The following is a 24,261-nucleotide window of genomic DNA, read 5'->3' on the forward strand; positions in this document are numbered from 1 at the left end:
GTTCTTGTGAGAGGCCTCGCCAGCCGCAGAGTATCTGTCCGCGCAGGAGTGCTCTGAAGTGGATGGCGGGCACTGATAGAAGCATGCGCCCAGCAGCCAGACTACGGATTATCCCTGTAACAGACAGATCTGAGCCCCCCCAGAATATAAAGTCCCTGAAAGCCACGGGCGTCCCCTCTGCCGTCATGCTGGCTTGTCCCGCTAGCTGCCGCAGAGTGTTTGTAATAGGGGAGCAGGGGGGCTCTTTGGCTTGGGGTGTGGTGGAGCCCTGGGTCTTGGGCCCCAGGAGCCTGTGGTCCAGGGGAGGGCAGAGTCCCAGGCAGCACCCCCACCCCCCCCCGAGGCCAGCCTGAGTGGACAGGAAGCCTGGGGAGGGAGACTTCTCATCATGTGTGACAAACAGGAAGCGTGTGTGTGGGGCCCCCGATAAAGCCCCAGAAGGGTGTCACTAGGCCGGCACAGACCAGTGGGGATGGCCCAGCTCTCGGGGTGCTGTCCGGGCAGGCCAAGCCCAGCTGCCAGCCCTCAGGCCTCGGTGAGTGCAGTTTAAGAAGGTCGTTTTTCTCAGGTCCAGTTGTGAGGGGGCGAATAGTCCTTATCTGCTGGCCAAGCATAGCCCGAAGCTTCTCCATGGTGGGATCTTGCCGAAGCTCGTGGAGCGGTAGAATCGTTGGTCCTTGTAGGGATGCCCTTTAGAGGCTGTAAGGAAAGTGCCCATCCCCCTTCATCCGTGTACCCAGCTACGTTTCTCTGGGACCTTCTTCAGCATGCACACACATGTGGATGTGGGTGGTGGTGGCATACGTGCATTTTTAGTTTGATTTTCCTTCCTAGTATCTTTTGTGTAAAATCTATACAGCATAAAATTTACCATTTTGGCCATTTTAAAGTGTCTGTTTTGGTGGCATCCAGCACACCCTATTCTGTGTTCTCCTCAGTAGCATTTTTATGGTGTGTGTGGCCATAAAACCATGTGATGTCACAGTTTTTACTTTATTTGTGTTGTTTTGTGTTTGATGGTTTTCAGTTTTTTTGTTTTCTTCAGAAAACACCTTTATGCCAAGGAAATGATTTGAAGAAAGAAGAGCATGCACGCAATCAGGGTGTGCGCGCTGGGGTCAGAGTGTGGCTTGTTTTCAGGGCTCTAGAGCCGTATTGCCACTTTACTCCCAAAGACGGAATGAGTTTATGGTTCTCCTAACATGCGTGAGTAGTGCTGTTTTCCCAAACCCGCGTCAACATCAGCTTCTCTACAGTTGTTCTTGTGCTAATTTGTGGATATGGACACCACCCTGCTGAGCTGGGTGCTCCTTCCCTTCTGGTGGCCTGGCACCTTCCCTGGACACTGGCTCTGTGGGGGCCACACGAGGGTCCAGGCTAAGGCTTTGGTCTTTAGTAAAGATGAAAGTTACGTTGTGTGTCAATTTTGGAACGAGCGGACACATCTGAGAAGAGAGAACCGGGACCACTCCCCTCTCCCATTGAAGTTCTTCTTTGAATTTTAATACCCTAAACGTGTGCTCTGTGGTGTGCAACTGCGTGGGTTCTGATAGAGGTGTCCAGTTGTCTACCGTCCCTGAGATCCAGATCTGTTGAGCTGCCTTCCCCTCCCTCCTGCCCTTGCTGGCCAGACCACCCCGCCCCCGTAGCCCCTGGCAACTGCTGAAGTGTCTGCAGCTCAGCATTTTCCAGAACCAGTGGAGGCCTACAGCATGTAGCCTTTGAGTCCAGCCTCTCTCACTTCCAAGGGCACCCGAGACTTGTGCTGGTTTTGTGCAGGCCAAGAGCGTTGTTTTGCTGAGTCCGTGGATCACAGTCTGCTCATCCTTTGGCCAGTTGAGGGATATCTGGATCACTTCCAGTTTTTGGCAATGACAGAGCCGCTGTAGGCATGTATTTGTCTTGCAGATTTCTGTGTGAATGTAGATTTTTATTTAACTTGAGAAAGTATCTGGGTCGTATGGTAAGCACATGTTTGACTTGGTAACAAAGTGCCCAGCTACACTGTCTTGCGTTCCAACCAGCTGTGGTTCTTGGCCCTGAGATTGCCAGCACTCGATACTGTCAGCTTTCGAAAGTTTGAGTCATTCTGATGGGTACTTGCTGGCCCTTCCACCGCGTTTCTTCCTCATTTCCTCATGACTGATGGCACAGAGCATCTTCCCATGCACTTACTTGCCATCGGCACATCTCCTAGATGAGGTGCCTGCTGAGGTCTTTTGTCCGTGTTTCTTACTAGGCTCTTCTTTACTGTTGGGCTCGGAAGTGCTTTATGTGTTCAACTTGTACCCTCACGTATGCAGATGTGAGTCCCGTGTAGTCCCTGCTTTGCAAACACCTTCTTCCAGTCTGTCCAGGGTCTTCTGCTCATTTGCTCGCTAGTGTCTTTCACAGAGCAAAAGTTTCCACTTTTGAAGGTGGGTTTATCAATGCATATATTTATTAATGAATTGTGCTTTTGTATGGAAGTTTGTATGGGAGGGCTCTGTGCTGACTTTGGGTGATCCTCTGTCATCCATCAGCTGGCCGTACGTGCCTGGGGGCACGTCACAGTCTGGCTCACTCTGTCTTCATGCGTTGCTCTTCTTCAAAATTGTTTTCTCTACTCCGGTTCCTTTGCCTTTCTAGGTATATTTTAGTGATCTCGGTGACATGGACCAAAAAATCCTCTTGGAATGTTGAGTGGGCTTACACTGAACACATCAACCAGTTTGAGGAGAATGGAGAACGTTCATCTTGAATCTTCCAGTTCGTGAACACAGAGTAGCTCTTCATTTACCTAGGTCTGTGGTTTCTCCTGTCTGTGAGAGAAAGACTTTTATTTTCAGGGGCACCTGGGTGGCTCAGTCTGTTTAGCATCTGCCTTTAGCTCAGGCTGTGGTCTCAAGGGTCTCAGGATCATGGGATCGAGCCCCGTGTCGAGCCCCACGTTGAGCTGTGGGTTGGGCTCCACACTCAACAGGGAGTCTGCTTCTCCTTCTCCCTCTGCATCCCCACCCCCACTCATGCATGCCCTCTCTCTCTTTATCTCTCTCAAATAAATAAATAAAATTTTTAAGAAAAACAGAAAAACTTTTATTTTCAATATACAGATCCTTTATATGTTTTGGTTGATTTGCTCCTATTTCATTTTTATTGTATTTTTAGCAGTACTTCTTTGTAGTTGGTAGGCTTTACTTTTGTTTTTTGAAGATTTGTGTATTTATTTGAGAGGGAATGCACATGAGGCAGTGGGGGAGGGGCAGAGGGAGAGGAAGAATCTCAGGCCGACTCCTCACTGAGCGCGGGGCTCGATGAGGGGCTTGATCCTGAGACCCTGAGATCATGCCTGAGGCGAAACCAAGATTCAGTCACTTAACCAGCCGACTGTGCCACCCAGGCGCCCTGGTAGGGTTTGCTCTTCTAGAGCAGTTTCAGGTTCACAGAAAAATTGAGCAAGAAGTACAGAGTTCCCCCATCCCCCTCCGCAGCCCGAGCCCCTCCCCGTGCACACGGCTCTCCTGTTTATTTATTTATTTATTTATTTATTTATCATTTATTTGTTTAAAGATTTTATTTATTTATTTGCCAGAGAAAGAGACACAGCGAGAGAGGGAACCCAAGCAGGGGGAGTGGGAGAGGGAGAAGCAGGCTCCCGGCTGAGCAGAGAGCCCGACGCGGGGCTCCATCCCAGGACCCTGGGATCATGACCCGAGCCGAAGGCAGATGCTTAACGACTGAGCCACCCAGGTGCCCCTCCCCTATTTTGTAACACTGCACCTGCTGAGCGCTTGTCACACCTGGTGAGAGACGCCATCGTCAGCTGAGGCCCAGAGTTTACATCAGGGTCACTCCTCGGGCCCACAGTTCTGCCTTCTCCAGAATCCCACAGTACGGAGCCTTCGCAGACTGGCTTCAGTCACTTATTAGGAACCTGCGACCAGGGGCTCCTGTCAGTAGGACCCACCCACCCACTCACCGAGCCAGCCTCTCCTTCCTGCCGCCTCCGAGCCTCTTGCTCTCCGAGCATTGCGGTCCTCCGCCAGGGACATTCCGGGCGGGGCCTGCTTCCCTTCGGACATCTCTATCCTCTTCAGGCAGAGAGGATCAGAAACTTCCAAAATGGGGATTTCTTAATTTTCTTACATTTGTTTTTTATTTCCAGAATGATTTTATAACTAACATTAGTAATAGAAAATAACTTTTACAGAGAAACTCCTTGCAGATAGAACTCTCAGTGAACTGCTTTCCCCCTTTTTCATGCGTGTTTGTGTGCATCACACGTTCTGTGCACTTGTGAGTTAGGTGCCCTCGCCCTCCCTGCCCACCAAGCAGCACAGGTGTGGTCACGTGGAAGATGCTTCTGCAGACCGGGGATAGAAGGCCTGCCGCTGGCACCGTGTGTCGGAGCACTCAGGAACACAGCCACGTGGACACGGGCAGACCCAGGATCTGTGAGGAGAACCACAAGCCCGAAGCCAAAGGAAGGGCTGCCGCTTCTCCATCTGGTGGAACGTCACGTGGTGCCGCTGGGTCAAGTGAATGTCAAATGGTTAAAGCAGTTTCCAAAAGAAGGTTTAGAGCTTTCAGAAATTGCCGAACAATAAAAAGAAAGGTTGATTCCATGAAATTTAGGGAAGTTAAGAAAGCACAGAAAAGGGTAAGGAAACAAAGATGCCTCGTCCAGATCTCTTGAGGGAGACTTTCAGCGTCTGCTGTGTTTCCTTGGAGGTGTGTTTTCCCCTGCGGCTGATCCTCCCACACGTCGTAAAATTTGTAACCTACTGTATGGAATTACCAAGGATAGACGACTCCTCCAGAGCAGTTCAGGTCTACAGAGGAATTGAGCAGAACGTGCAGGGCTGTCCTTGCCCCTCATGCCCCGCCTGCCCCTGTGATTACCTTCCTGCACCTTTCTGCCTCCTGCAGCTGATGAGCATCACCCTGCGCTCGCTGTCACTAACTGAAGTCCACGGCCTGCCTCCGGCACGGTCTCTGGGTTTGCACGGTTGTGTAACAACATGTATCCAATTACGGTATTACACAAATCCACCATGCTCCACCTTGTCTCCCCTCTCCAGTCCCCGGCACCTGCCCACCGTTTACCGCCCCCACAGTCCTGCCTTTTCGGGAGTGCCCCACGGCTGGAATCCCACAGTCCGGAGCCGGCTCGGGAACACACGTGTCGGGTTCCTCCACGGCTTCAGAGCTCACTCCTCTGTAGAACTCGAGTCACAGTCCACCGTCTGCACGGCCCACGGCGTGTGCGTCCATCCCCGACTCCAGGGCACCCTGGTCACTTCCCAGTTTGGGCAGCTGTGGATAAAGCTGCCGTAAAATCCGCGCGCAGGTGTCACGGGGACCTACGTTCTCACGTCCTGGGGGTAAATGCCGAGGAGCACGTCCGCTGGACTGCATGGCAAGAGCGTGGCTGGTTTTGTAGGAAACCACAGGCCCCTCCTGACGTGGCCGCGCCATTCCCTGCTGCTCCGAGGGGCCCCGCTGCTCCACATCCCGCCAGCATCTGGTGCTGACCGTGTTCTGGCCCGCGGCTGTTCCAACGGGGGGCGGTGGCGTCTCCTCACTGTTTTCCTCTGCGTGTCCCCGAGGACGCATGATGTGGAGCATCTTCCCGAGTGGGTGTTCCCTGTGGGCAGATGCTCTGTGTTGGGTGTCTGTTTTCCTGTTCTTGAGTTTGAGAGGCTTTTTTTGTATATTTTGGACAGGAGTCCTTTATTGTATTTGTGTTTTGTGGATATTTTCTCCTAGTCTGTGGCCTGAGTTTTCATTCTCTGTATATAATTTGATTCCTGCTTTTGGTTTTTTATTTTGTTTTTTGTTTATTTTATTATTTATTTATTTTTAAAAGATTTTATTTATCTATTTGACAGAGAGAGAGACAGCAAGAGAGGGAACACAAGCAGGGGGAGTGGGAGAGGGAGAAGCAGGCTTCCCGCTGAGCAGGGAGCCCGATGCGGGGCTCGATCCCAGGACCCCGGGACCATGACCTGAGCCAAAGGCAGACACTTAACGACTGAGCCACCCAGGTGCCTTGTATTAAAAAATTTTTAAACGTTGCAGAGAACGTTCACCGATATCTCTTTGACACCTCTCATTGCTTTGCTTGGATGTATTTTAAGAAAGAGAATTATGGGGCTCGGATGTACACATTGATTTGTGAAGCTGGCTGTGCGGCAGAAAGGGTTTATTCATTCACATGTTTATTCCACAGATACCTACTGAACCCCTGCCGCAGGCCTGCTGCCTTCCAGGTGCTAGGTCGTGATACCGAGCACAGGAGTTTCCGGCTCTGCCCCCCTGGGCATACGCCCAGCTGCACGAGACAGTAGGCCCTGGTCTGCTCTGGTCACTACTGAGTTCTGCTCTTTCTGGGTCCTCTCAGTGTATGATCAGGCAAAATACGAGATCCAGGAAAGGTGTGTATAAGTCAGGGTTTCACAATCAAATACACAGTGGGACATGTTATTAAAAGGATCCCCAGATGAGTTTAAATCATTTTCTCACTTAAAAACTCTATTCTTTGATTATAATCTGATAGTTACTTTATTATCATTAATAAAGAAGTAACCAGAAAAAAGGAGGCAGCCAGCCTCCCCATGCACTTGGAAACCAATAACGAGCTTCTGCATAATTTATTGAAGAAGACTGTCATAGTAAAAATCTATGTAAAAAGCAAAAAATCATGAAATACCTAAACTGAGTGACAAAGCTTCCCGTAGTTGCAGCAGAATCGGTCCTTGGAGGGAAAATTACTGCTTCGCCAGAAAGTAAGATCAGGAATTCCTGAGCAGAGCACATCACCACGGATTGGGCGGCTGCAGGCAGCAGGAACTGATTGCCCCACAGCTCGGAGCCCGGAGCACGAGGCCTAGACTTCAGTGGGGCGCTTCCTCCTGCGTCCCAGCCTGTCGCCTCCAGTCCTTCACTTGCAGACACATCACCCAGCCTTTGCCTCTGCCTTCACGGCGAGGTCTGCCCTGCGAGCCATGTGTCCAGAACTCATTTTGACCTGACAGCATCTGCAAAGGTCCCATTTCCAAATAGAGCCACCCTCGGGAGGGGGCCTATTGAACCCACTGTGTGTATGGCCTGGGAAGTCGGAAATCGAGTGACAGAGCCAGACTAAGCAAAGGCATGCAGAGAATAATAAAGATCTGGCAGAAGGTAATGAAACAAAGAGATCAGAGGTGGTAGCAGATGATAAACGCAGAGATGAATAAAGTAGGCATCTGGGAAGGCGGCCTCGCAAAGAGATGGTGCGAGCTGGTGCACAGGTTGGGGAGAGGGCGCTTTCTGAACAGGGTGCCTGGGGAGGTGCGGAGGCTGAGCTCACAGGGGCCCGCGGGTGTCCCTGGTTCCACTCGGCTTATCTGGGCAGGCTCAGAAGGCCTCTCCTCCAGGAAGCCCTCCCTGACTCTTCCCCTCCGCCCGCCCAGCCCTGTGCCTAGTCCTCTGGGGCTCGTGCTGTTATCTTGCCCTGACTTTTCACCTGTCTCTCCTGTTAGACGGAAATCTTCATGACAGAACTGTGCGTTTTTCTCTGTAGCAGTCTCTGGTGAGGTACTCAACAAGTGATTGAAACGGCACATTTCTCTCCTCACCCTGCCACTGAAGGACGAGTGCCCCTGGACGTGGCCCTTGCCCTCTCCTGGCTTTGTAGACGGGAATGACGGCCCTGGGCCCGCCTTCTGCTCTGAGAGGCTGTAGCCCCGAGAGAGGGGCTTGTGGGCGGTCCGGGGCCGGCACCATCGACCCCTGCCCTGGACACCACAGATCTCCGATACCACGGCGCCCACTCGGTCGGAGGGGACAGGGGCTGAGGGACTGTCTCCCTGGGGGGAGCCCTAGAAATGCTGACTGTGCACAGCCACTGGGAGTCCAGTCCCCGCTGGGACACGGCCTCCCCTCCTCTGGGGTGTTCAGGGCCTGTGCGCGGGGTCAGGCTGACATGGCTAACCGCCCCAGCTGTGGCCTCAGCCAGCACGCCTGGGGGTGGGGCGTGGAGGGAGGGATTCTGCCTGTCCCGGGTCCCAGGCATGCGGGCTTCTCTCAGGAGCAGAAACTCAGGTCCAGAGAATCTCCCCTCATCCCACCCCTCCCTGGCCAAGAATTTTCTCTTCTCAGGCCACAAGCCTGCCTTTCACCCCTCGTGCCAGAAAAACGTGGTCAGAAGTAGATCGTGACCGTCATTTACGATCCAGGGAGCACTTGGCCCCGGGGGCAGAACAGGGACAGTCCCTGGAGCTGCGTTAGGCGTTTCTGGTGCAGATTCTGGCCGCGGAGGTTTCTGGAAATGCTGTTCCCACACTGCTGTTGTGAGGACTTCTCTGACCCCGTGCCCTTGACCATCCTGCAGCCCAGACAGCTCATCAGCGTGAGAACAGGAGACAGGAAGGGGGCTCCGGAAAATTAGAGGTTTTCCTGGAATCCCAAGGGGGAGGGGAGGGGATGCCATCCCGTTTCCGCCCAACGCCTCCCCAAGTGGCCTCAGATCTCCTGGATCCTGCCCAGTTAGGCCCTTTGCTGGCAAGCATGGAAAATGGCCCGTGGCAGGACAGTGATGCCCACGGTACCAAGAAAGTGAGGCGCCCAGCACTCTTCCCTTCCCTCTGTGTGTAACACAGCCACTGCGCAGGTCTTCACCTGGGCACCTCTTCCAGTGGCCCCGGGGCCGACCCGGACACGATGGGGCTTCCTGGCAGGTCTCGTTCCTCTGCTCTGACCCTCCCGGGTGGGCGTCCCGTAACCCTGCCCTTCCTGCTGGAAACCCTCTTGCTGCACCCAAGCCTCCCAAGGGGGCTGCTGAGTGAGATGGCACCCCCAAGCCTGGGCTCTGGAGGGCGTGTCGCGGGCCGGGGCCCAACATCAGCCCCCAGCCTCTGAGCATTGTGGTCACGACAGCATATGTAACTCAAGGACATGGGGCTCAAACCCTCTCCTGACTCTGTTCATTCACCCTTCCTTTCCAGCCGGTGCCTGAGGTGCCACGTCTTGTGAGTGGGGAGGGTCCCGGCTGAGCGTGTAGTGGGTTCTGGCAGCCCGTCGTGTTGAAGCAGTGTGGGGAGAACTCCGGGACTTAGAGACGAATGGTGGATGGAAGGCTTCTTGCTGGAGGTGGCACCAACGTGTTCACCAGGGACACCGCTTGGGGGTGGGCAGTAAGGTGGAGGAAGCCCTGTGTCCCTCTTTCTGCTCTCCCTTGGCCAGTAGCTCTGGCTGCAGGTTGGGTACTTGCCTCTGGGGGTTTGTCTGGGATCCCTGGAGCTGAGCATCTGTGTGTCCGCCCTGAGACCCCAGTGCTGTGTGGGCCATTCCCCAGTCCGGGTCTCATTGTTTTCTCAAAGTCAGTGTGTCCAAACCCAGCACACATCAACCACATGAAAAACAGCTCAAACCTGGGAAAACGGCAAGGATGTGGGGCACGTTCGGGCACAGCTGCTGTGGGAAACGGCTTGGCAGGCAGTTCAGCAAACCGTGCGGTTCTGGGCGAGCAAGGACGGGAGCCGAGGAGGGGCGAGGGGAGGGAGCCTCGAGGGGAGGGGACTCTGCACCCACTGTGGCATTTGCGGGGTTGGGGCGAGTCCTGAGACGTGGAAAGCGCGTTCTGGGCTGGGAGGAGCCCGTGCCAGCTTGGGGACACGTGCAGGCAGGTTGTGACCATGGCACCCTCGAGGGGATGCGTGTCATGCCAAGACTGGAGGCCATCGGGGCCTTCAAATGTGTCTGATGTTTTCCATGGCCGACACCTTGCCTGTGCTCGCGGTGAGGGTGGGCAGAAACCCTCCGAGCAGGAGCTCTGTGGGGCTGGGTGGGAAGACATGGACTTGGGGGTGCCCTTGGAGCCGGCGGTCTGCCGGGCACGGAGGGAGGAGGGTTGCACAGGGCCCCTCGGCTGCACCCGCAGGTGGACAGACCGCGCCGGCTGCTGTTCTCAGACCTCCCTCTGTCTTCTCCCACAGGAAGAAAACAGACAGATTCTGACACAGCAGAAGTCAGACTCCCATGATGAGGAGGTCTCCCCGACCCCACCGAACCCCGTGGTGAAAGCCCGCCGCCGCCGAGGGGGCGTGAGTGCCGAGGTGTACACGGAGGAGGATGCCGTGTCCTACGTGAGGAAGGTGGGCCCCCCCCGCCCCGGCCCTCTGTCCTGGGGTCCCTGCTCCCGGCTGCTCTCCCTTCTGCTCTGAGAGGGGCCGTGGTGGTGGGAACGTCGTCGTCACAGTCACTGCCCGCGGGCTCGCAGGCTGTGGGAGAGGAGGTCCTATGGCTCCCATCCTCCTGGAGACTAGAGCCTGGCCTCAGAGCCGCCCAGTGGGAATTCCCTCCGCCGCGTTGCTGTTCCTCGGTGTCCCGCCCTCGGGTTGGGCGCCCAGCCTGCCGCTGCCAGGCCCGAGCAGGTGCGCCTTCGTCGTGGTGTGCTCTGGAGGGTGAGTGCACACACGGTGTCCCCATGCACATCGGTGTGCGGCCCGGCCTCCTGCCTGCCCTTGGACGGGGGCCTGTCATTTCCATCTTGTGGGTTTATATTCTTATACCCTCACTTTTACTTTTTTTCTTGGTATTTTTAGTTTTTGATCTCTTAAAAAAGTTAATTAGGCACAAAATGGGTAGCCTATGGTTTCCCATGTGTGTGAGCCCAGGTGGCTGGGATGCTCAATCTCTCGCGGTCTGGAGGCCGGGCGTCTGAGAGCAGGTGCCGGTGGCCTGGTTCCTGGTGGGAGTCCCGCCGCCCCCCATGTCCTCTGGTGTCAAGGAGAGCAGGAGAGCGGGCTCTTGGGGGTCTGCTCCTCTGGGGTGCTGATCCCGCCAGGGCCCGCCTGCAGACGCCACACGCTGGGGGGTAGGGTTTTGGGGACAGTCTGCCCATGCACCACTTTGTGTTGCCGTGCAGGGTTCAGGGGCGTCGAGCGCACTCCTGCCGCTGAGCCGTTGTACCCCGTCTGTCTGCAGGGCCCTCGGGGACGCTCACAAGTCTGACTTTGACTGGCTTCCCCTGCAGGTCATCCCAAAGGACTACAAGACCATGACGGCTTTGGCTAAAGCCATCTCCAAAAATGTGCTGTTTGCCCACCTGGATGACAACGAGAGAAGGTAGGAACCTGGGAGGGGATGGGGCCGGGATCGACACCCCTCCCCAGCCTTGCTGGCCGCCAGCCGCAGGGGACGTGCGTGTGCCCAGGTCAGGATCTGAGGCTTCCATGTGCCCTTGTCATCCACAGACACCCATGGGCCTCGATGCCGAGTCATGTGGCCCCGGCGGGCACTAGGAATGACTGCAGGGTGGGGTCTTTCCGGGGGGCCACCCAACATCGGTGAGGGCCTCGGGGGCCATGTGTTGGGAATGGAGAGCCTACAAATAATTAGGGAAATTGGACTCCTGGAGAAAATCCCTGGGACCGTTCTGCGGCGCTTGTGGATTCATGCGTGTGCGCTAATTCCACGTCACAACGTGGGCTCACGTCCTCCACGGTTTGCCCCACTCACGAGGTCGTGAACGTCCCTCTGTCAGGAAGGGTCTCTAGCATCTGATTCCATAGAGTTGCTGTAAGACCCTTACTTCCCTCCCAGGGCTGCTCGTGTTTTCTCAGTGACCGTGGCTGTCCTGTGCACTCACCTTTGGTACTTGTTTGTTTCTTCCTTCAAGTTCAGTTCCTTGATGTGGATGAAAGGGTGTGTAGGATTTTAGTTTTTCTCTCTTTTTTCTCATTTTTGGCGAGTTATGTTTCCTGGCTAGATAACCAGGCATGTTTTGATGACTGTGCTCTACAGAACCCAAACGACACGCAAATCTATGAAACAAGAAGAGAAAGTCCCCCCTGCAGCCTCATTCTGTGACACTGGTGGGCCCTTTCACCTGAGCGTCCCAGGAAGGTGTGTGTGTGCAGAGTGCTGCCCCGTGCGGTGGCTCCGTGTCTGTCCGCCCCTCGCTTTGCCAGCGTTGCCGGGAGGCTTACGGCTCCTGGACGGTGCAGCGTCTATGCAGGATGGGCCCCAGCTACGGAGTAGGTGCGCCAGAGAGACGCGGCAGGAGGTCTCAACAGATGTGATGCCTTTCCAAGGGCCGCTGGCGACATCGCACGTGTGGGTCCCCTGGGAAGGCTGCAGGCGCGTCCAGAGGCCTGGTGCTCTGGGGCCTCACACTGCTGGGGCACTTCTGGAGTCTCCGTGGTGGAGGGCAGCTGGAGCCGTGTTCCAGGGGATGCCCACCCCGTGGAAGCACACGGGGGCACGACAGGCAGGGAGGGGAGGCCAGTTCTCTGTGTGGGCCCCGCTGCAGTGCCTGCACCCCAGGAGGGTCTTGCCATGCAAAGACGCTCAGGATTCACCCTCAGGAGGCCCTAAATGCAGTCTTGGGTCCTTGCAGGAGGGGGGCACAGGAAGGTTGCTCAAAAGAGGAGAAGCCCTGTGACCAGAGGTAGAGATGGAGCAAGGTGACCTCGGGCCAGAGGCCACCAGCCACTCCTAGATGCGAGAGTGGCTGGAGGGGTCCTTCCCTGGAGCCTCTGAGGGCATGGGGCCCTCCTGCACCTCGATTTTCACCTGCTGGTGCTGATTCTGGTCTTCTGGGCTCCTGAACTGGGAGACCACACGCTTCCAGTGTTCTCAGCTCTCCTAATGGAGGTGTCCACCTGGCAGTTATGGTCTCTGTCACCAGGTGGGCCCAGATGACTCAGGAGTTGTATCTTTATTAACTTGAATGTAAACATCAAAAACTCAGTCCAAATTTAGAACTGGTTTTTGAGTAGATGGTGCATTCACATGGATCGAAAGTCAAAAGGTGCCAGGGGTCCAGAGTGAAAGGTGAGCTATATGGAGGTGGCCCCAGGACCCTGGCTTGTCCCTGGGTCCCTCTGCAGTTCCCTTTCTGCGGACAGACTCCCCACTCTCAGGCAGGAGGTCAGATATTCCCCGCAGTGGCCACACAGACCTCTGTCCGTTCTTCACCGGGTTTCGATCGTCAGGGACGGATGGCTGCGGACTGTGCCTGGGTCCATTGGGTCCTGCTAACTTGCACTTTGGTGCCTGCTTGGGGGAGGAGGTGCCCCTCCGGGTAGACAAGAGCACATGGCCACCTGGGCAGCGCAGGGTGGACTTTGATCTCGGAGCCAGCGTGGAATATGTATCTGTACGTAGCAGATCCTGGTTTTGTTCCTGCTGGCCGGCAGGTGGGTTGCTCACCTGGGTCAGGCCCAACCTTGAGTGCAGGGAGAGAGTTCTGGGGCACAGTGATTTGGGCCTCAGTCTCCCAAAAGTTGGCTACTCACTTGGAAGATGAGTTTTGTTCTCTGGGTCTCCGTCGCCTGGTCTGGTCTGCCTTAAGCTCTTCCAGGGACGGCCACGGGAGCAGAACTCGACGTGAGCATGTGGGCTCATTATTATTTATGGCGATGGTCCCTGTGAACTTCTTCTTGCTCACGTACTCCCAGATGCAAGCGCAGCACCAGCCTGCTCCAGACACCGTGTCTTGCTGGCGTTACAGGGCGCAGACGCTCCCAGGACTCATATCCCCAAGGCTTCCCTTGCTGTTGCCGGAGCCACAGGGGAGGCTAACCAAGCGTCGTAACCCCGGCATCATCAGGCTCAGCAGCCGCGCCCTTCTTCAGAGCCTGAGTTCTGATGGACGTGGTCAAGGTCAGCCGAGCGAGTGAGAGGCTCCTCCGGCCGTGGTCTGGAGCCGTCGTCCTATGTCGCTGCCTCAGATGTGTGCGGGCCAGAACCTCTGGCCTGGCCCAGCCACAGGGAGACTGGGAACGGGCTCCCGCGAGGTTGAGGTTCTGCCTCGTCAACAGCACCCACCCGTCCTCCCGTGTGCAGCTTACGGGCCTGCGTGCGGCGCCCTCAGTGTGCCCCCATGTTGTGACAGGACCGCCCTCCTGTTTGAGGGTGGGGTGCGCCACCACGCGTTTATCCACCTACTCGTCAAGGGACACTTGGGCTGCTCCCGCCTTTTGGTGGTTGTGCCACACGTTCCTGTGAACATGGGTGTTGGAGCCTTTGGGGTGCACACCTAGGAGTGGCTTTCGGGGCAATCGTCCCTCCGCACGTGACTTCCTGAGGAGCCACCAGACTGCTTCCCCTCCAGCCCGACTGAGCTTCGAGCTTCCCCTTCTGTGGGGCCCACGTGGCCCCTCTGTGGCAGCCGTGTTTGAGCCACGTCCTTCACATCCTTTCCTGGCCCCTCCCCGGCTCCCAGGCCCGGGCTGCTGTAGGGCTGGTGTCGCCTGAGGGCCAGTTGATCTGAGCACTATCTCCGGCCGTCCCAGCTGCATGTGTCCAGGAAGTGTTTGTGCTCTTGGCCCCGACTTTCCAGAATCACATGGTTCCCACTGCCTCGGACTTCTCTGGATCCAGGAGCCAGGGGGACCAGAAGTGCAGGAAGCAGATGGTCGGATTGAAAATTCCTCTTGGCGAGGCTGGCTTGGGAAGAGGGCTTTCACGTGGGGGGTTCTGCTGCAGGGAAAACTCACTTTCCATATTGAAACCCTGAGGGGATCCTTTTTCTGGCTACGGCCTGTTTGGGTTCAGGAAGTGGGCTCCGGAGGGAGCGGGCCTGAGACAACGTCTCTTGACCTTTCACTTGATGTCCCCCTGCACGGTATCCAAATTCTTTGCTTTTTCCAATTTATTAGAAGCTGGGCCCAACAGCCCGAGCTGTGGTTTGGGGCACATTCTTTCCAGGTTCGCAGAGCGCCTGGCACGCCCCAACTCAGAGCTGCCTCCCGCGTGGGTGGAGGAAACAACACTCCTCTGCAAGCAAATCCACTTGTGGGGTGAGTGCCTTTGTGCTCAAAGCCCCTCCTGTTAAACTCAGATGTGAGACAGGTGACCCTGTGGTCGCAGGCGGGGTGGTCTTGCCCTTGTCAGATTAAGACGGTCCCTCTCCTTCAGAAGGTTTGTGTGGCGGTGCTTCGGTGAGTCAAGAGGTGAGGGCTTTGTTTAAGCTCCTTTGTTCAGGAGAAGGTAGTGCAACGTAGCTGTGGGGGAGGGCCGCTCACCGGCCACACTGCAGTGTTCTGTCTCCTAGGACCGCGGCACTCCCAGCTGGTGGTTACTGGAGGCTTTTCTGGCCTCTGTTTCCCCCTCTGTATGTAACAAGGGTCTGTCTTCTGCCTGAGGCCATACCCCATGTCAAAGCAGAGACACGGTTCTAACAGGAGTCCCTGAGGCTCCAAAGCTTGTGCTCTGCCTCCCCCACTCCTGTAACAACAGGTCACACGCACCTACAGGAGGAAGGAACATGGGAGAGGGGGTGATCCAGACTGGGTCGTCGGGGGGGCCCCAGGTGTCCTGGGATGAACTGAGACTGCAGGGAGTGGACTCTGGCTTGCTGGGTCTGGGGAGCAGCAGGGAGGACCAGGAGACCCCTGAACCCTTTGTGTCAGGCCAGAGATGCGTTAAACATACAAACACATACATGTCCAAACTGACACACACACACTAATGCATGTGCACACACACGCGTATGTGTACTCATCCACATATAGACACACACACACACATACGTATACACAGTGCATACGTGTGCACACATTCTCACACGCACTTGCTTGTACACACAAATGCATACTCACACACACGCATGCTACAGAATTGAATGTGTATTAAAATATTTTTGGAAGGAGACTGTTGAATCATGTCATTAAGTTGCATAATGACATTCTTTGGGACTCAGTTTCCTCAAGTGTCAAATGAGAGTAATAAAACCTACTTAGAGGGTCGCAGGGAAGGTGAAATGTAGTGATGTTTATGGGTGTATCATTATCCCCATCCACATCATCATCACCATCACCATCACCACCATCCCCATCATCCCCATCATCCCCATCCTCATCAAAACCATCAGCATCCCCATCATCACCATCCTCATCACCACCATCACCATCCTCATCAAAACCATCATCATCTCCATCATCACCACCATCGTCATCATCATCCCCATCATCACCACCATCCTCATCCCCATCCTCATCAAAACCATCATCATCCCCATCATCACCACCATCATCATGAACGCCATCATCACCATCACCATCATCACCTTCATTATCACCATCACCATCATCACCATCCTCATTAACACCATCCTCATCTCCATCATCACCACCATCACCATCAGCATCCCCATCATCACTACCACCATCATCATCATCCCCATCATCACCACCATCATCATGAACGCCATCATCACCATCACCATCATCACCTTCATTATCACCATCACCATCATCACCATCCTCATTAACACCATCATCATCCCCATCATCACCACCATCATGAACATCATCATCCCCATCACCACCACCATCACCATCCCCATCCTCATCAAAATCATCACCATCCTCATTAACACCATCATCATCCCCATCATCACCACCATCATCATGAACACCATCATCACCATTACCATCATCACCTTCATTATCACCATCCCCATCATCACCACCACCATCATCATCCTCATCACCACCACCATCACCATCCCCATCCTCATCAAAACCATCAGCATCCCTATCATCACCACCATCATCATGAACACCATCATCACCATCACTATCACCATCACCATCATCACCATCCTCATTAACACCATCATCATCCCCATCATCACCACCATCATCATGAACACCATCATCACCACCACCATCATGAACACCATCACCATCACCATCATCACCTTCATCATCCCCATCACCACCACCACCCTCCTTCCCCTCCTCACCATCATAGTCATCATCATCCTCCCTTTCTGGTAACCCTTTTGTGGTGTGGAGGGCAGGCTGAGTCAGTGGGCTTCTCCCTGGACACTGCTTTGCCCCTCTGATGCTGGCCCAGACATGCACATGAACCCCACAGCCAGACCTCACTCCTTCTCAGTGTTTAGTCTGAGGCCACTCCACAAGGTCATTCTCTGCTCCATCCTGAGCCTGAGGTAGGTCAGCTGGCTGCTCTGGGCCTCAGGACACAGCAGGAAGAAGGAGTGTGGGACGCCAGCTCATGCCCCAACATCAGTGTACAGAGGGGAGGGTTTCAAGGCCCAGTGAGGGGAAGGCCTTCCCCACTGTCCCTTGCTCCAGGTCACAGTAGGAGTCCTGGCTGGGACTGGAGCTCCTCATGCCCTGGGCTGGCCCCTTGCCACTTGCTCTGGGCCATGCAGCAGGTGTCCTAGCTGGGGCTGGAGCAGGTGTCTTCATGCCCCTCCATAGCCCCTCTGCTGTGTTGAGTTACTCCAGGTGAGGGTCCAAGTGGCGGGTATAGACTCCTTGCTTGGTGTCAGCTACTGTGAGCAAATGCACATCTTCTGTCCTTCCTGGGGATGTTGGGGGCAGTTACTCTCTGCTCAGGGACCCAAAGAGCCTCAGAAGGTAGCCCGCAGGGTGCTCCAGAGCCCTGGGCTATGCCAAGAATCCTGGCCTTGCCCCAAGGATGCATCCCAGACTGAAGGAGGGAGGGAGGAGCCCCCTGGGTTCAGTCAGGTCTCTTCTTGGCTTGCTCTGATTAGGGTGCCCGGGGACGAGCATCGCCGTGCCCCTGGGAGTCCAGAAGCGCGGTAATGAGGCACCATGTGCATGCGGTACGGGCAGTCCAGGCAGCTCTGTGCTTTGGGCCCTCGGCTGGGGCCTCATTATTGGAGCCGCCAGACGGGCGGGCGAGAGCATCTCACCCTGGGGCGGTCTTCCTGGCAGCGGCCCCGCTCTCTGCAGCTCTAATTAAAATGGGCCTCTGGCTGGAGGGCCGCACCGCCGGCCGAGCAGCTGTCTCCTGTTATCTGCCACTGTCTCTGCCTCCCGCCCGCGCATCCCCAGCAGCCTGTTTTTCCACAGATTGGCTGGGGTCCCCAGGTGATGGGAAAAACACGCCGTCTGCTGGATTCACATGCAGCTTTTGCTTCTCCAGCGGCTTTGGCCCCTTCCCTCCCACCTGGCTCTGGCTTCAGGGTTGCTGCTTCTCTTTCAGGCAACACGAAAACACAAAATTAGCAACTGGAGAACGCAGGGCCTTGTCTTAGTAGGAGCTTGATGGCTCACACAGGCAACGAATTTAGTTTTCATCTTGCACAGAGCCACCTGCTCTGGGCAGAGACCTTGAGGATAACAACTTTCAGGCCACGGGCACTGTATTCCATGGGAAGCTGGAATTTGGAGCTTGCATCACATGATGTGTTCTGAGCTGGTCCCTGGACCTCAGGCCTCATGGGCACTGTCTTGTTAGAACAAGGCTGACTGGCTTTGTTGCTGATGACATTGGGCTGATATGAGGCATGGAGGCGCAGAGAGGGTAAGCAGGCTGCTTAAAGCCCCCCAGTGAGGACCGGGAGAAGTGAGCACAGGGCTGTATCGGGCTGACCTGCCTCCTGCATGATGACGCCACCCAGCTCCCAGGGAAGGGGACAGTCTTTTCAAGAGTGCCCAGAATCAGTCCAGCTGATGAAAAGTCACGTGGTCCTGGAAGTCAAATAAGGCACAGTTTCGGTTCTCTGTGGATACTTAAGCTAGGAAGGGCGGCCAGGGCTTGTGCTACTGGGGGCCCGGGTTGCAGAGCTCGGCCCATCGGATTATGGGATCGGGAGGAGAACCTCAGGGCTCTGTTGTCTGGTGTGAACATCTAGCAGCTTGCCGTGGATTTTGCCTGTCTGTGGTCTTGGTGGTTTGGTGCCATAATGCTTTAAAACTTCGAGAACTTGGAGGTGTGCTGTCTCCAGGATGCTGCAGACCCAACCATTCCCCATTTTCCTACACCTAATCCCCTCACCTGTTGGTGCCACCCTACAGGCTCCTGTAGGCAGTAGATTTGGGCCGCCCAAAGTCCTCATGCTTCCAGTTCCCATTATATGGGCAGGGGCACGGGGCCCAGGGAGGGCGTGGGACGGCCGGCTGCCCTGTTGCTCAGGGGCAGGGAGTGAGGGTATTCATTCAGACCCGAGTCCTGGGAGGATGCGCTGAAGGATGCCCCCTGGCGGTGAGCTGGCCCACTTTACCTCTACGCGCAACCCCGAGGTGGTGACACAGCCCCAATGGCTTTCAGATCTGGTGGGTGCCTCGGGTCCTGGCTCTGCCCCATTCTTGAGCCATGGTCACTAAAGTTAGGTGATTTTCCTGCCACCTGGCTGGGGTTGGGGGGTTGTAGGAAGAGGCCAGGGTGAAGGGCAGGTGGCCTGGGAGGAGGATTGTGATTACCCACATTTGTCCCCATCTCCATGGGGACTCCAGGGGGGCCTGGCCAGCATCCCTGCTCCCGTTTGTCAGGCAGGAAAATTGACTGGCCCAAGGTCACATGGGTTCCTTGGGGCAGGCCAGTCTTCCTGTGATAGAACCCTGCACGGGCCCCAGGTTCCCGAAGAGTGAGAAAACCAAGGGCATCTGTGGCGTAATTGTAGGTAATACTGTGCTCTGCATCAGAGCCCAGCACTCGGCTGGCAGCTCTGGGTCCCTCCCGACCTGCACAGCCACCCTGTGGGAGTAAGTGATGAGGTGGGGGCCAAGTTACTTGCCCAGGGTCCCACAGCTAGTGACCAAACCAAAAGCTAGTAAGCGCTGGTGAGGCCCTGTGTGGTGCATGTCCGTGTGGGTGTCGGGACCCCAAGACACAGCTGTGTCCTCCTCCCGTCGAGAGCTCCTCCCAGTGGCGACGGATACGTAAAGAGTGAACAGTCCTTCTCTGGGATGTGGCTGTCCCATGGCCATTTGTATACACGTGGGGTCACAGAGGAGGAACGGACCCCATTCTCCCCGTTCTTTTGGGGTGCTTGCTTACCAGAACCAGCGACCTTTGAACCAGCCCTTCAAGGACGGGCAGAAGAGAGTTGGGAGGGCATTGGAGTGGTGGGAACAGTGTGGGTGAAGGAAGGACGTGCCGTGGCAGATGCTGAATTTGGGCGGGGGCCACAGGCTCAGTGGGAAGCCGTTGTTTTCTTAAGTGCCGAGAGGTACAGACGAGAACCCAGGCGGGCCCGTGTGGTCGTTCCCCGTGTGTACACTTCTGGGGGCGTTCTTCCCGCAAGTGGTGTCATGTTGGCTCCCACAGCCGTGCCTATTCCTTTCAGGCGTCAGTGCCCTGGGGTTAAAGGGTCCCACCTTCGCATTTTGGAAAGTGCGTTGGGAGAGGCGGTCCCACCTTCCACTGGCCCCAAGCTGTGTGCGGCGCCTGCCCTTCCCGCTCACCCAGGCTGTCTGCTGGGAAGTGGCAGCTCGGGGTCAGGGTCGTTTCCAGGTGTGGACCCCGGGCTGGGGAGGTCCTGGCCTGCCCTTTCACGCTCTGCCGTCCTGAAATCGAGAGTCTTTGCACCAGGGGCCCCATGTGGCCCCTGAGCAGGGCATACTTCAGGATGAAGGATTTGTGCTTCTGTCCACCGGTTACTTGGTTTCTGTGTTGAGTTCTCTGCAAATTGCCCGATTTATCCTGTGCTCATTGTTTTCTCGATTGGCTTGCCTGAATTATTGGTAAACTGACAAAATCAGGCCTTTGATGATTGGATGTGTAGTGCGTATGTTTCCTAATTTGTGATTGGACTTTTCTGTTTGTCTATGAAATTCTTTCTTCGCGTGCAAGTTTAAAAATTTTTTCCCGTAATTATGTTATTGTGGCAAAACAGGTACAACACAGACATTTACCACTTTAACCACTTCAAAGGGTCCAGCTCAGGGGCACCGAGCACATCCACGCTGCTGTGCAGCCGTCCCCCCGTCCGGTTCCAGAACGTTCCATCCCGCACAGCGAGACCCTGTTCCCGCGACGCACGGGCCCCCACCCGCTCCCCCAGCCCCGGCCCCGCCGTCTGCCCTCCGTGACCGTGAGTCTGACGACTCCGGGACCTCGTGGGAGCGGGGACCCCGTGCGTGTCCTTCCGTGTCTGGCTCGTGTCCTCGGGACTCGTCCCCGTGGGGGCAGGGGTCCGGTTCCCTCTGTCTTTAAGGCTGAAGTGTTGTATTCCACTGTTGTGTCATGCGTCCTCTGGCATTCTTCAGAACGCCTTCCAGACGTCAGGACCGTAAACAAACATGCTGTGATCTTTTCTAGAACCTTCTCAATTTGTTGGTTGCTTGTTTTTCTTTCAGTGATTGAACGCTTGACTCACCAGGGATTTTATTTTGGTTTAAGGGCATAAATGCAGCTGAGTCTTCCCAGACAGCGATGCGTGTGGACCCTGCTCACCGCACGGAGCCGGCTCTTTGCCTGCTCCTCCGAACTGCCGCACATGTGGGGGTCTGCGTCAGGATGCTGTCCGCTCTCTGAACAGCCGGGGCCGTGTTTTCTGAAGGCCTCTCTGAGGGCCTGGAGACCCCAGGGGGCGGCGGCCTCTCTCTGGGGGGAGCCGCTGCTGGCCTGGAGTCCGGGTGGGGGTGCCGGGAGCTTCCGAGGGGGTCGGCCCAGGACTCAGCCGCTGCTGGGGGGCTGTGGGGTGCCCTAGGATGCAGGGGCATCCAGGAAGGAGCTCTCAGGTGTCTGTTGTGGGAACACACTGGAGGTGGAGGGAGTGCATGCGTGGGGGGTTCCGGTTGGCCCTGCTGAGATGGGGCGCACACGGATGTCCCAGGGTGCATGGTGTGTGCACATGTGTGTGCTGTGTATTTGTTCATGTGCTGTGTCCTGTGGTGTGTGTTTGAATGTGTGGTGTGTCTGGGGCATGTTGCACGTGCATGTGGTGTGTGTGTGTGTTTGCGTGTGTGGGCATGTGAGGTGTGTGTGTCCTTTACTACCAGAGAACTTCTTACTCTGCTAGTGTCATGCAAGTCGTTTTGGTGACTCTTTGTTAGTAGAAATGACTGCAAGGTACTATTTTTAAAAGTTCTTGTATGGTGGGGGAATCGCAGGCGTGTGCAGCGGGGGAGGGAACAGTGTGATGAAGCTCGCGGCCTCCACGTTCCCAGCTCCCGCTCGGCGCAGCTCCGTCCTCCCTCCCACTCTCCGACCCTGGATTCCTGAAGCGGGCCTCAGCCGTCAGACGGTCTGGCCGTAAATATTTCAGTGCGAGATGCTAAGGTTTCATCCGTGCCTGTCCTCGTGATCGCTCCACATTTGGTACGCGCGTTCCGGGTGGCGTGGTTCTGCTTGCGGGTCATGCCCGGAGCTGCTGCGTGCGCCTTGCATTTCTGGAATGGGGTACGCTCCTTCCCGCGTTGGATCCAGCCTCGTGGGCGGTCCCCCTGTGGGGCCAGTGCTGTCCAGGGCGCCTGGGGATGGCGCCCCGAGTGTGTGAGCCCACCAGAAGGGGAAGGGAACCAGGACCCCCCGGGACCCAGATGGCAGGGTTCTGTTGCTGTCCATGTCACTTCTGAAGGTCCGGCCTCCCCAGGCTGTGTCCTGTGGTGAGACAGCTGGCCCGCTTCATCCTTCGGGAAGAGCAGCCGGTGCTGGGAGTCAGCAAACAAAGATGTGCTTTGACTCCAGGAGCAGCTGTGGGGACGACTCACCACGTACCTTCCCATCAGCTGCTCAACCCCGTTTCCAGACCCGCCCGCAGCATGGCCTTTAACCCTTCGGTGCCCCTGCCTGCGCCCCTACTGTGTTCCGGGGCTAGAGGAGGCCCCTGGCCTCCAGACTGCTGGCACAAAGCCCTCTCATGGTGGAGGCTAGACCCCGGTCGTTGAGGGAGGGGAGGCCAGGATGAGCTGTTGCTCCTTCAGTTATTCCTCAATCACTTATTCCTCAATCACTCATTCCTCCTTCATTCATTCCTTATCCATCCAGGTTCCCCTGGTTTTCCCTGATCTTTCCTGACCTTTTATTATTTTTTAAATTTTATTTATTTATTTGAAAGAGAGGGCATGCGCGTGCGCACACTAGGGGAGTGGAGCAGCAGAGGGAGAGGGAGAAGCAGGCTCCGCATGGAGCAGGGAGCCCGATGAGGGGCTCAATCCCAGGACCCTGGGATCATGACCTGAGCCAAAGGCAGACGCTTCACGACTGAGCCACCCAGGCGCCACTCCCCAAACTTTTAGAATAGGCAGTTTTCTAAAGACTAGTTCTCGGGCTTGGGAAGGTATCACCATTTCAGGTGTTGATTTTGCCCAGTGGCTCCCATTAGTCAGTGTTGACCAGGGCTCCATCCACGTTGTGTACCTGGTGAGTACTTGACATGCGTGATTTCATGAATCTCTCACCATGACCCTAGATGGTTCATCGTAGTCTTTGTCTGGTTGATGGGTGAGGAAATGGAGTTCACAGGTGAGGTGGTTTGTATGGGGTCCTGGAGAGGCCAGGCCAGCATCCATCCTGGCCCAGGTGGCTCTTCTCTACTTTGGGAGTAGACTTCAGGGCTGCCAGCCTCGCTAAGCTTGGCTATGTGCTCTGTCCTGGGCAGGGTGCTGTGGGAGGTCAGGAGCAGGGCAGTGGAGATTTGGCTCTTGCCCTTGAGAAGCCCCTAAATTCCAGGCCTGGGAGAGTTTCAGCACCAAAAGGGGAGGAGCCCAGGGAAGCTTCCAGAAGGTGGAGGGCTTGAATACCCTCTGAGATGTGGCAGTGCTAGAGACTGTTTTGCTAGTAAGAGGGGCCTGGGTCAGGCAGGGGAGCCAGAGGTGTACAGGGAGAGCCTCTCGGGATGACCTTGGGTTTGGGCAGGCCTTGCTGTTTGCTGGCTGTGTGACCTTGGCAAATGACATAGCCTCTTTGAGCTTCAGGAATGCTCCCTAAAGCAGGAGCTTGCTCCCCACACACTTGCTCCTCAGCATGTGATTCTGCGTTGCTCTAGGGTAGGGGGAGGCTTTGTGGGAAATGCACCAGAAGTGGACAAGTGAGGGTCTTTGCTGGACACAGCAGCTAGGGAGGGCCTCTTGGGGGCCCAGGGAATGTTTTGACCCAAGACCTGCAAAGTGTGAGGATCAGGAGGCTCGCTTCTGGTTGGAGGGACAGCCTGGGTGGTTGGAGGTGACCAGGTGTGAGGGAGGAGAGGGGGACCCAGATCCTGCCTTTCTGTGGGCTGTGGTCTTCCAGCAGGACATGCAGACCCCGGTGTGCAGGCCCTCCAGGGGCCACTCACACAGGGTCAGAGTCCTTGGTTTCAGCTTTCAGATTCACATTTGGGACAGAGTGACCGGAGACGTGTTTGCAGTTGCAGTCACCTTTCCCAGACTTTACTCTTAAAATTGACCTCCTGTGTGAGAGGGGTCTTACCTGGGTAGGTTGCCCCAATGCAGAAGTCTTAGGCCACCAAACATTGGGACAATGAGACTCTGTTTTCAGATAAAGCACTATAAATCAGCATAAGTGTAGAAATTTTAAGTGAGGGGTGCCTGGGTGGTTCAGTCAGTTAAGCATCTGACTCTT

General features: G+C 55.8%; 1 protein-coding gene across 1 annotated transcript in view; it reads left to right on the top strand.

Annotated features, from left to right (window-relative positions):
* The first annotated feature begins 466 nt into the window (after positions 1-466).
* The window catches only part of PRKAR1B (protein kinase cAMP-dependent type I regulatory subunit beta), a 73,720-nt gene continuing 49,925 nt past the window's right edge, over positions 467-24,261 (top strand). Inside the window, exons 1-3 of the mRNA XM_028091871.1 lie at positions 467-535; positions 9,960-10,118; positions 11,000-11,091. Coding sequence (XP_027947672.1) covers positions 473-535; positions 9,960-10,118; positions 11,000-11,091 — 314 coding nt within the window. The 5' untranslated portion in view covers positions 467-472. The remainder of the gene's footprint in view (positions 536-9,959; positions 10,119-10,999; positions 11,092-24,261) is intronic.

The sequence above is a fragment of the Eumetopias jubatus genome, unplaced genomic scaffold, assembly GCF_037043125.1.
Source record: "Eumetopias jubatus isolate StellerSeaLion01/CBP00866 unplaced genomic scaffold, mEumJub1_p1.0 scaffold_12, whole genome shotgun sequence".
Lineage (NCBI taxonomy): Eukaryota > Metazoa > Chordata > Mammalia > Carnivora > Otariidae > Eumetopias > Eumetopias jubatus.